Source organism: Hippoglossus hippoglossus, chromosome 14, assembly GCF_009819705.1.
Source record: "Hippoglossus hippoglossus isolate fHipHip1 chromosome 14, fHipHip1.pri, whole genome shotgun sequence".
Classification (NCBI taxonomy): domain Eukaryota; kingdom Metazoa; phylum Chordata; class Actinopteri; order Pleuronectiformes; family Pleuronectidae; genus Hippoglossus; species Hippoglossus hippoglossus.
Genome location: NC_047164.1, coordinates 2,153,475 through 2,167,135, shown reverse-complemented (window position 1 = coordinate 2,167,135; position 13,661 = coordinate 2,153,475). Strand labels below are relative to the sequence as shown.

The window sequence follows — 13,661 nt, the reverse complement described above, 5'->3', positions numbered from 1 at the left end:
TTCTAATACTTGGCCCTAAACACCTTAGAGCAGGGGTGTCCAAACTTTTTTTCCCGAGAGCCACATACAGAAAAATATACGAAGGACTGGGCCACTCACTAGACGTGAGGTATACTGCCTCACTTCTCATGCACTAATATTGGCAAAATCAATCAAATGCAGGTAAATTACGTTTGATAATTGAACATGTTTGAAGAAAAAAAGCCTCCATCTTAGCTCTCCATTAGTAGATTTTCATTTTATTTTTTACAAAAAGGTTGGCAGCTCATTCTCTCAGTGACTTCATTGTCCTGTATGAAGGGAGAGACAAGAAGAGAAATAGGGGATGTGGATATTTCAAGCTTATTACACAAATAAATTATTGGGCTTGTTAACACATCAACTAACGTTTGTTAAAAAATTGTCATCAACTTTAATTGACTGAATTTATTAAGTAATTGGGCTTAAGATGCTAAGGACGCAACACCAACCATCGCCATCGAGTCCTCAATAGACGGAGAACCGAATCCTGTAAAAGAGAAGAAGACACAATTCAAGCCTTAATGGATTCTCTCATATCAGATTTGCTTCTTTATTGTCAATCAGGATGAAAAGTATTCATTTAATCTTTAACATTTCATGTCACATGTAGCAAACAAGTTAAAACGATCGTATCCCCGATAAAAAGCTATTTCTCTCAAAGATGAAATGAAAAGGGTGAACATCAGTTTTACCTCAACATTACTTCGAGTCTTTGCTTTTATTTCATACTTTACCCGTATCTTATATGAACAAAACCTAATTCTTCCACATTACCGATGACACTGAGGGACGTGCTGGCCCGTCGTGTGCCTCCTGTGTGAGCCCCCCCCCCCCCGTGCCCAGGTTAGAGGTGTCGAGCTCCAGCCGGGCACTCTGGCCGTAGGTGCCATCCCACGCCTGCCTGTGGCCCGTTACGCTGGCTGATTCCAGAGGTCTGGACTTCCCATCTGCGCCTTTAAACTCCCAGCTCAGCTCCAGGGAGAGCGGGGCGAAGCCGGACGCTTCACACTGGACAACCAAAGTCTGTCTAGGAACAGCGAGGGGCAGAGGGGAGGGGTGGATGGAGAGGGATGGAGGTTCTGAAAACAAAAAAGAGAAAGTTAATCATTTTACTCTTGTTCCCAATGAAATCACGTTTATTACAGAGCTGGTGCAGATTCTATAACTTGTGTATTTCAGTGTGGTTTGAAAGCGAATGCTGTGCAATCTGGGACAATTTCCAGGCACCCAGCGTACGGGGGGGGGGGGGGGGGGGGGGGGGGGTCGATAGAGCTGCGTTTTCATGCATGTGAGTATAGATGGAGATTAATACTGATTGAAAGCCAAAATGTTCGAGTGGACAGAGATGATTCTTCCCGGACTCAAACCACATCCTTCCACCAAATTGACTGAAAATCTGTTCCGTTGTTTTTGTGCGATCTTGTTTACAAAAAATAAATAAAAACCAAATAACAAACAACAGGGGTGAGAACATAATCTTTTCCCTCACCTACAATCACAAGCTCCACCGCCACCTGAGCCTGAAGGTACGGCAGATGCACGGTGCAAATATACGTCCCGGAGTGACGCACTTTCGTCTCCTGCAGGATCAGGGATGCATTTCCTTTCTGGTGCAAACCCTCAAAGTCCAGTGTGGCCCCTTCCTCCTGGGTGTCAGCCACACGGTCTGTCTTGCCGTCGTAAGCCAGAACCAGTCGTCCTTTGCCTCTGAACTGGTAACGCCACTCGACGGCGAAACCCGACCCGGACAGAGGCGAGGAAGGATCGACCCAGAAACCACAGTCCAGCAGCACTGGCTTCCCGAGCCGGGCCTGCACTGAGACGGTTTTACTGCTGACACTGAGGATCACTGAGGAAACAGACAGTGAGGAGGGAGAGATTCAAACTACCACATACGACTCAGGTATGATACACATTTTCCTCAGTGTTACCATTTGGCCCTTTGGTTGCCGTGGGAGACCGCATGATGCTGGAAATGACCAGCTGTTTGTTGAGCCCCAGTAGCGCAGCCGAGAACCAATCAGCTTGCAGGTACACGGGGCTGAAGCCAGTGACTGTGAGTGGAGCAACCCATTTGAGTGTGGAGGGCTGATGCAGGAAGGGGCTGATCTCACACTGGGCCTTCTGCAGCGAGCCTCTGGTGGGGGGGCCGAGGGACTGGTGGCAGAGCGTGGCAGCCGGGTCTGAGGACAGAATCAGAAAGTTAACATGTAACCATGGACTGTAGTTGAAGACGGACGACGCGTCTCCACTTTCTCCAAACGTCCAGAAATGAAGCCAAAACATCCTGAATACGAACGCTGCCATCTTGTGCATTTGGAGCCAGAGACTGCGTAGTAGATATCGGGGGATGAGCCGCGGCAGCAAGGTCCCGTCAGTCTCATTCTGAGCTCACCTGTGATAAAGAAGACTCTGTCCGGGTTGATGTCGGAGGGAATCTGTTCTGACGCTGCATCTCGGCTGTTTGCGTCTGTCCTGATATAAAGCAGGACAGACGCTCCTCGTCGCTCCTCCTCGACCCACATGGTCCTGTACTAACCAGCACTCCACCGCCGGACACCTGCTGCTGCTGCTGCTGCAGGCTTTAGACAATTTAACAAGAAAATGACAGAGAAATAATATAAATAAAGTGTTAAACATGAGTTTAACAAGATTACACAATGCTGATATTATAGCCCGTATTAATGTGTAATCAGTGGTGGAGATACTCCATCAGTCCCCCTGTATTTACCAGTGAAACACAAAACCTGCTATAGTTACATTCACTAATAAGTCTGTTGCAGTTTCAGTGTCATAGGAAATGAAAAATGAAAATGAATTATACATAATGTCTTCTGGGAAAACATTAAAATATGGCTGTTAAAAATTACAGTAAAACTCTGATTAACTCCAGGTAACAACAACAACAACAATATTATTATTATTATTATTATTATTATTATTATTATTATTATTATTATTAGTAGTAGTAGTAGTAGTAGTAGTTTTTTTGTTCACTCTGCACTTTCGTTTTCTAGCTTGGTGTAATAACATTTTCCACCACGAGAGGGCGGGGTGCACAACGCCACTGCACGCTTCAAACCAAACTCCATTCAGAAATATACTAAAAGTTTAAAGAAGTGATCTCACATGGGCCAAATAAATTAAATAAGATATTTGACAAAGTGACTGTGTCTTTATGCTAAATTCGGCTCATATATGACTCACACACACACACGTTTTACTGTATTACAATAAACTGAAACTGTCTGTTTGTTCTAAATGGATTAGATTCATTCATTAACCTAAATACGAATTTATGTATGAATTACTTAATTGCTACTAATAAATGTGTATTTAGGTTTTCTTTTGATGTCCCCCCTTTAAAAACAATATTGTCATTATTATTATTAATTCTCTGCCGGTTTTCCGGAGGAGAATCTGGACAGAGGTCACACAAGGACACGAGAAACACAAACACGAGTTGGTCTTGAATAAGCTTTTGGTTTTATCTGGGTGTGATGAGTCACCATTGCTGCATCAAAAAGTTCACAGCCCATGTTTACATATACTTTTAACATGCAAATATTCTGTATGAGATTATTGCATCACATATTTTCCTTTATACGATGCAGTGTCTTGTCACTTTTAAGTGAATGTCCACACTTTATCTGTATTTTGTGTGTGTGTATGTGTGTGTGTGTGTGTGTGTGTGTGTGTGTGTGTGTGTGTGTGTTACATGATTACTTGATCACTGTTTACCTTTGATTGTGTTTGTGCAGGAAGTATTCTGTTGGACACCAGAGGAATGTGGACAAACGAGGAGGACAAGAAGCCTCAGTGTCCTGAAAGAGACAAATGAAACCATCAGTGTGATCCGGCCTCAGATCAAGCATCAAGACTCAGCGTCATATAACCAAAGAAAAGCAAACAGTCATGGGGTTTACCAGAAACAGGCATGTGCTGTTTGTGCCTGGTGGGGGCGCTGTGGCACTGTGAGAACTGAACAAGAGATCTAACCCGTACACACACACACACACATATAAACACTGTCCTCCTCCAGGATTTCAGAGGACATTATATGGACTTACATTGATTTTCTGGAGACATACTCAAAACCTTCAGTCCTACCTTTAAACTAAACCTTCAGTAAAACCTTATCCAAAATCAAAATATCATATAATATACTGTATATATAAAACAACACATCAAGTCTGGTTTGGGCCACTTAAGATTAGTCGTCTCTCTTTAAACTTACATTATTTCCCTTAAACACCTGTTCAAGGCTCAATCTGGTGTAATGATCCAATGTTCCTCTAAAAGAAATGATTGGAGAAGAGAAAACATTTAGAATGAGCAGGAGAACTTCGTTGTTTCTTTCATCCTCTCACACACGACCCCTCAGGTGTGTGTTGGGACCTTTAAAGTGGGACAGAGCCCAGGTTCTCAATGAGTGGACATCACTACCTCACAGTATATTTGTTTAACTGTCTCGGTGAACTCTTATGGTCGAGTGTGGGATGAGCCTTCGTCAACCAAGCCTCGGTGTCAAACATCGATTCAGTGGAACACGAATGATGCGACATTTTACAAAGTGCTTGGTGGACAGAAAGTCGAGAGTGAAACAGAAATGAAACACGACATCAGCTGTTCAAACATCAACAGAAGAGTCAAATTTCTCTCGTCTGAGCAGTTTTCAGCAACACAACAGAACTGAGTCTGATCTGATGCTTGTGTTCTCTTGCTGCTTTGGTTTTATTATTTATCTTGTGAGTGAAACAGACGTAAAATATGGCTTCACGTTCACTATCTTGTGTTATTATATTGTCTGTCTTAACAATGGGGCTCATCTGTGTTAGTTAGTTGTTTGCCTCTGTGGGGGGGGCTTGTTTTCAGGTTGTCTGTCCGTCCGTCCCATACTCATGACTTGAGATATATCTGGGATTCCTTGAGGGAGTTTCTTAAAATTTGGTACAAATTTGGATTCTGGACGAACTGGTTAGTTTTGGTGGTCAAAGGTCAAAGGTGAAGTTCACCTGGACTCACAAAATATGTTTTTGGCCTCTTGAATGTGACCTCTGACCTCTGGGAGGGAATTTCTTCAACTTGAGATGAACTGGTTCGATTTCAGAGGTCAAAAGTAAAGGTCATGGTGACCTCGTATGAATCTGGAAAAATAAATGTGTAGAAAGATGTAGACAGAAACTGCACTGGTACAAATACATGATCCTACAAGTACAATAATCCTATAAACAGATTATCTTACAAATGTGTTGCACTACGTATAAATGATCTTAAAAATATATTATCCTACAAGTACAATATCCTACAAATACATTATCCTACAAGTACAATATCCTACAAATGCATTATCATACAAGTACAATATCCTACAAATACATTATCATACAAGTACATTATCCTACAAGTACAATATCCTACAAATACAATATCCTACAAATACATTATCATACAAGTACAATATCCTACAAATACATTATCATACAAGTACATTATCCTACAAGTACAATATCCTACAAATACATTATCATACAAGTACATTATCCTACAAATACATTATCATACAAGTACAATATCCTACTAGTACATTATCATACAAGTACAATATCTGACTAATACATTATCCTACAAGTACAATATCCTACAAATACATTATCATACAAGTACAATATCTGATTATACATTATCCTACAAGTACAATATCCTACAAATACATTATCATACAAGTACATTATCCTACAAATACATTATCATACAAGTACAATATCTGACGAATACATTATCCTACAAGTACAATATCCTACAAATGCATTATCATACAAGTACATTATCCTACAAGTACAATATCCTACAAATACATTATCATACAAGTACATTATCCTACAAGTAAAATATCCTACAAATACATTATCATACAAGTACAATATCCTACAAATACATTATCATACAAGTACAATATCTGACTAATACATTATCCTACAAGTACAATATCCTACAAATACAATAATACAATAAACACATTATCTTACAAATGTGTTGCACTACGTATAAATGATCTTAAACATATATTATTCGACTCTACAGGGTGTGAAGTTATAACACTACGCAGTTCGTTACTTTCACTTTTCCTTCTACAACCTCAGTGTCTGAGTTTCACCCAGTTTTAAGTGACGTACAGGCTGATCCTAAATTCCCATTGGCTCAGAGGATGTCCCCGCCCCACAGTTTGTCCTCGTCTCCCCTTGTTTTCGTCTCTTGTCTCCTCAGTCCGTCTCTCTGTGGAGAAAAGAGCTCATCTACCTTCAGCCCAGCAAAGAGGAATACACCACCGCTCACCATGTTCACTGTACTGTCCCTGCTTCTCCTGGCAGGAGCACACAGCGCGACGGCACGTGAGTTAAAGTCCACGTTTCTACTTTATTTGATTGTGTTTGGTCGATTTGAAGTGAAAGTAAAAATGCTCCATGTTTCTAAAAGACACTAAAATGATTTGAGGTCTATTGTAATGTTTGATGTTTGGTTCCTTCGTTGCAGATTTGTAGAAGTTTAATAACGTTTCAAAGACATGATTTAAAAGTTCATGTTAGTGAATGTCATCGATCTCATGTGAGAACGAAAGATTATATTCTATTTCTGAAAAGATCAACTGAACAGGGACTTTTCTTTCTTTGGATCCTGACCGTTATTTGACTTCTTACTCTGGTCAGAACCATTAAGATCGACACGGTCCGAGCTGGTTCTGGACGAAATGACGCAGCGATTCTGAAGCGAAAGAGTCCAACAGACTCCGATGAATCAGGAAACAGTGAAAAACGAAGCCACGTTTAAACTCAGCGATGAAACAAAGAGTTTCTTGTCTTGTGCACATTATGAACTTTATTATTTCAGACTTAGTTATTCATGACGTGTCTCATGTTTCATGTTGGTTTATAAAAAGTTGTGAAGAAATAACAGGTTCAGTCTGTTGATATGAATCAAGACTGTTATTGATGTACATATATATATTTTAACATTATTTAAATTATTTATGATTCATCTCCCAGCGACTCAAACACCTCAGTTATTCATCTAAACTGTGAAAACTGACAAATAAGGCGACGACTCAGGTTTCAGTTTGTTATTGTAGTCAGTAGATGGCGCTGTTTCCATAGTAACAGGAAGCTGCTGAGGACAAACAGCTTCCTGCTTTGTTGGTACAATGTTCAACATCATTTAGTCTGATAAAGACCGTGAGTAACATCACTGACATGAGATATTACTAAGTAATGATCTGTTATCAATGGGACCTCCTCCTCCAATACAATCAACACACATTGTTACTAACACAAAACACAAATTCATCTCTGATGTAAATGATGTCAGTGAAAAGAAGCAGGGAGACAGAGAATCAGGACGAGGCTGCCTCCATGATGAATACATGACAGATGTCTGTTCATACTTTCTAATGTGATAACATCTGCACTGAAGCCGGACTGCTTGATGTGAGTCTGTCACAGATATGAAGGTATCAGCCTTTATGTTTGCTCACATGCACCAAGTGTATTTTTACACAATAAACAAAGAATAAGTGCATTTATCACATCTTCTTTAAAAAAACAAACATACATTTTATTTTCTTAATTCAAGTTCTGTTTGGACGCATTATCAGATTTATAGTTATTTATAATGAAGCTTATGTTTAACATTTAAACATCAAGTCTCAATTACATGTCTTTGTCATAAGTATTTGACTTTGACATCTTAGGAATCAGAGCCAAACGTACAGATGAATTATTTTCAGTCGATGGATCTGAATCAGAAATGTTGTTGACAACCTAATGAACATGTTGTCGTGTTGTTATTGTTGTCAAATATTTTCTGAGTCTATACATTTAAAAAATAGTCAAGCCCTTCCTGTAACAATGTCCCACTTTGTTTTGTTAACTGGGTCCAGTATAAATGTATATGTGTATATATGGATTAATATATATTGATATATAAAGAGAGAGAACCCAACTATTTGAGGACTTTAAGAATAAAAGTCTCATCGACTAACTGGAAATTGAAGTAGTTTCACTTCACATTAAATACTCTGCAGTAGAAAATATGATTTTCTAATATGAAACATTTGAGTCGTTACATTGAATCCATTTTTAAGACGTAGCAGAATATTCAAAGTAAAGAGAGTCTGGACTCTGGAGCAGACGTTTTCTCTATGAATGTGTTTTTGTGTTTGTTTACCTCACAACAGCTGAAGTTGTCTTGAATGTGCTTCATGTCTTCTTGACTCTCAGTGATTTATAAAACAGTCTGAAAACTAAAGTCATGACTTGAACTTTTTCTTGCAGGGATTCACTCTCTGAAGTATTTCGACACTGCGTCCTCTCAAGTCCCAAACTTTCCAGAGTATGTGGGTGTTGGTTTGGTTGATGACGTTCAGATGATTCACTATGACAGCAACACAAAGAAAGCAGAACCCAAACAGGACTGGATGTTAAACGCAAATGATGCAAAGTACTGGGAGAGGAACACTCAGATTTATTTGGGTGAACAGCAGTGGTACAAAGTCAACATGGAAACCTTAAAGGAACGCTTCAACCAAACTGGAGGTTTGTTTACATTTCACTCTCTAATAATAACACAACACACACACATACACACACTCTCTCTCACACTCTCACACTCTCACACATGCACACACTTACACTCACACACATAAACACACACACACACACATACACACACAGTCACACTCACACACATAAACACGCACACACTCAAACAAACGCACACACACAATCACACACTCTCTCACACTCACACTCACACACATAAACACGCACACACTCACACAAACGCACACACACAATCACACACACACGCACACAATCACACTCACACACATAAACACACACACACACAATCACCCTTGCTTATTAAAACACACACGCACACTCAAACAAAGGCAATCACACTCACAAACATAAGCACACACAAACAAACAGACACACACACACACACCAAAACATACACACACTCTCTCTCACAGACACAATTACGCTAACACATCAAAACATGCACACACAATCACAAACATGCACACAATCACGCACACACATAAACATACACACACAATCACAAGCACGCACAAAATAACACAATCACACTCACACACCAAAACATGCACACACAATCACACTTACACTCACACAAACGCGCACACACAATCACACCCACACACATAAACACACACACAATCACATTTACACACAATCACACCCACACACACATAAACGTACACAAACACATTCACACACACAATCACACTTACACATTAACACACTCACACACAATCATATTCACACACACAAACACAAAAACACACATTCAGACACACACTCTCACACGCTCACAAACACACACACTCACACCTTTACACACACACACACACACACACATATACAATCTCACTCACACACATAAACACATGCACACATTCACACACATGCACACACTCACACAACACACATACACACACAATCACACTCACACACCAAAACATGCACACTCACACAAACGCGCACACACAGTCACACTCACACACATAAACACGCACACACTCACACAAACGCACACACACAATCACCCTTGCACATTAACACACACACGCACACAATCACACACACACAATCACACTCACACACATAAACACACACACACAATCACCCTTGCTTATTAAAACACACACGCACACTCAAACAAAGGCAATCACACTCACAAACATAAGCACACACAAACAAACAGACACACACACACACACACACACACACACCAAAACATACACACACTCTCTCACAGACACAATTACGCTAACACATCAAAACATGCACACACAATCACAAACATGCACACAATCACGCACACACAAAATAGCACACACATAAACATACACACACAATCACAAGCACGCACAAAATAACACACAATCACACTCACACACCAAAACATGCACACACAATCACACGCACACTCACACAAACGCGCACACACAGTCACACTCACACACATAAACACGCACACACTCACACAAACGCACACACACAATCACACACACACACACAATCACCCTTGCACATTAACACACACACACACACAAACAAACAGACACACACACACACACACCAAAACATACACACACTCTCTCTCACAGACACAATTACGCTAACACATCAAAACATGCACACACAATCACAAACATGCACACAATCACGCACACACAAAATAGCACACACATAAACATACACACACAATCACAAGCACGCACAAAATAACACACAATCACACTCACACACCAAAACATGCACACACAAACGCGCACACACAGTCACACTCACACACATAAACACGCACACACTCACACAAACGCACACACACAATCACACACACACACACAATCACCCTTGCACATTAACACACACACACACACAATCACACTCACACACACAAACACAATCACACTCACACACATAAACATACACACACACACACACAATCACTCTTGTTTATTTAAACACACACGCACACGCACACTCAAACAAAGGCAATCACACTCACAAACATAAGCACACACACACACACAGACACACACACACCAAAACATACACACACTCTCTCTCACAGACACAATTACGCTAACACATCAAAACATGCACACACAATCACAAACATGCACACAATCACGCACACACAAAATCGCACTCACACAAATGTGCACACACAATCACACGCACACTCACACAAACACGCACACACAATCACACACACACACATAAACATGCACACACAATCACACGCACACTCACACAAACACGCACACACAATCACACACACACACATAAACACACACACAATCACATTTACACAAAATCACACCCACACACATAAACGTACGCAAACACACACACACACACATTCACACACACAATCACACATACACATTAACACACTCACACACAATCATATTCACACACACAAACAAAAAAACACACATTCAGACACACATTCACACTCACAAACACACACACTCAAACATACATATACAATCTCACTCACACACATAAACACACATACAATGATATACACACACACACACACAATCACACATTTAAACACACACTCACACATTTAAACACGCACACACTCACACAAACGCACACACACAATCACCCTTGCACATTAACACACACACACACGCACACAATCACACACACACAATCACACTCACTCACATAAACACACACACACTCACACTCAAACAAAGGCAATCACACTCACAAACATAAGCACACACAAACAAACAGACACACACACACACACACCAAAACATACACACACTCTCTCTCACAGACACAATTACGCTAACACATCAAAACATGCACACACAATCACAAACATGCACACAATCACGCACACACAAAATAGCACACACATAAACATACACACACAATCACAAGCACGCACAAAATAACACACAATCACACTCACACACCAAAACATGCACACACAAACGCGCACACACAGTCACACTCACACACATAAACACGCACACACTCACACAAACGCACACACACAATCACACACACACACACAATCACCCTTGCACATTAACACACACACACACAAACACAATCACACTCACAAACATAAGCACACACAGACACACACACACCAAAACATACACACACTCTCTCTCACAGACACAATTACGCTAACACATCAAAACATGCACACACAATCACAAACATGCACACAATCACGCACACACAAAATCGCACTCACACAAACGTGCACACACAATCACATTCAGACACGCGCATACAATCACACTCACACACATAAACATGCACACACAATCACACGCACACTCACACAAACACGCACACGCAATCACACACACACACATAAACACACACACAATCACATTTACACAAAATCACACCCACACACACATAAACGTACGCAAACACACACACACACACATTCACACACACAATCACACATACACATTAACACACTCACACACAATCATATTCACACACAAACAAAAAAACACACATTCAGACACACACTCTCACACTCACAAACACACACACTCAAACATACACATACAATCTCACTCACACACATAAACACACATACAATGATATACACACACACACACACAATCACACATTTAAACACACACACACACACACACTCACACATTTAAACACACACACAATCACACTCACACATTTAAACACACACACACTCACACATTTAAACACACACACACACATTTAAACACACACACACACACACACTCACACATTTAAACACACACACACACACACACACTCACACATTTAAACACACACACACACACACTCACACATTTAAACACACACACACACACACTCACATTTAAACACACACACACACACACTCACACATTTAAACACACACACACACACACACTCACATTAAAACACACACGCACACTCAAACAAAGGCAATCACACTCACAAACATAAGCACACACAAACAAACAGACACACACACACACACACACACCAAAACATACACACACTCTCTCTCACAGACACAATTACGCTAACACATCAAAACATGCACACACAATCACAAACATGCACACAATCACGCACACACAAAATAGCACACACATAAACATACACACACAATCACAAGCACGCACAAAATAACACACAATCACACTCACACACCAAAACATGCACACACAAACGCGCACACACAGTCACACTCACACACATAAACACGCACACACTCACACAAACGCACACACAATCACACACACACACAATCACCCTTGCACATTAACACACACACACACACAATCACACTCACACACATAAACATACACACACACACACACACACAATCACTCTTGCTTATTTAAACGCACACGCACACTCAAACAAAGGCAATCACACTCACAAACATAAGCACACACAAACACACAGACATACATAACATATGTTAAAACATACACACACTCTCTCTCACAGACACAATTACGCTAACACATCAAAACATGCACACACAATCACGCACACACAAAATCGCACTCACACAAACGTGCACACACAATCACATTCAGACACACGCACACAATCACACTCACACACATAAACATGCACACACAATCACACGCACACTCACACAAACACGCACACACAATCACATTTACACAAAATCACACCCACACACATAAACGTACGCAAACACACACACACACACATTCACACACACAATCACACTTACACATTAACACACTCACACACACTCATATTCACACACACAAACAAAAAAACACACATTCAGACACACACTCTCACACTCACAAACACACACACATAAACACACATACAATGATATACACACACACACACACTCACACATTTAAACACACACACACACTCACATTTAAACACACACTCGCACACACTCACAAACATTTTCATTAATTAGATTTGATCCAAAATATTTACTAATTAATCAAACTTGTGATCAATATATTTTTAAATGATCAGAATTTTTTTTATCAAGTAAAAATCTCAAATGTTTTGTGATGTTTCTTAAAT

General features: G+C 40.3%; 1 protein-coding gene and 1 pseudogene across 2 annotated transcripts in view; one reads left to right on the top strand and one right to left on the bottom strand.

Moving 5' to 3' along the window:
- Positions 1-443: 443 nt before the first annotated feature.
- Positions 444-2,661, bottom strand: LOC117774796 (annotated as a pseudogene).
- A 3,593-nt stretch (positions 2,662-6,254) lies between these two features.
- Positions 6,255-13,661, top strand: part of LOC117774925 (major histocompatibility complex class I-related gene protein-like) — a 15,424-nt gene continuing 8,017 nt past the window's right edge. For both annotated transcript variants that reach the window (XR_004616136.1, XM_034607636.1), the window contains exons 1-2: positions 6,255-6,413; positions 8,349-8,609. Coding sequence is in view for 1 of the 2 variants with exons in the window: in XM_034607636.1 (XP_034463527.1) it covers positions 6,359-6,413; positions 8,349-8,609 (316 nt within the window). In the remaining variant the exon portion in view is untranslated. The remainder of the gene's footprint in view (positions 6,414-8,348; positions 8,610-13,661) is intronic.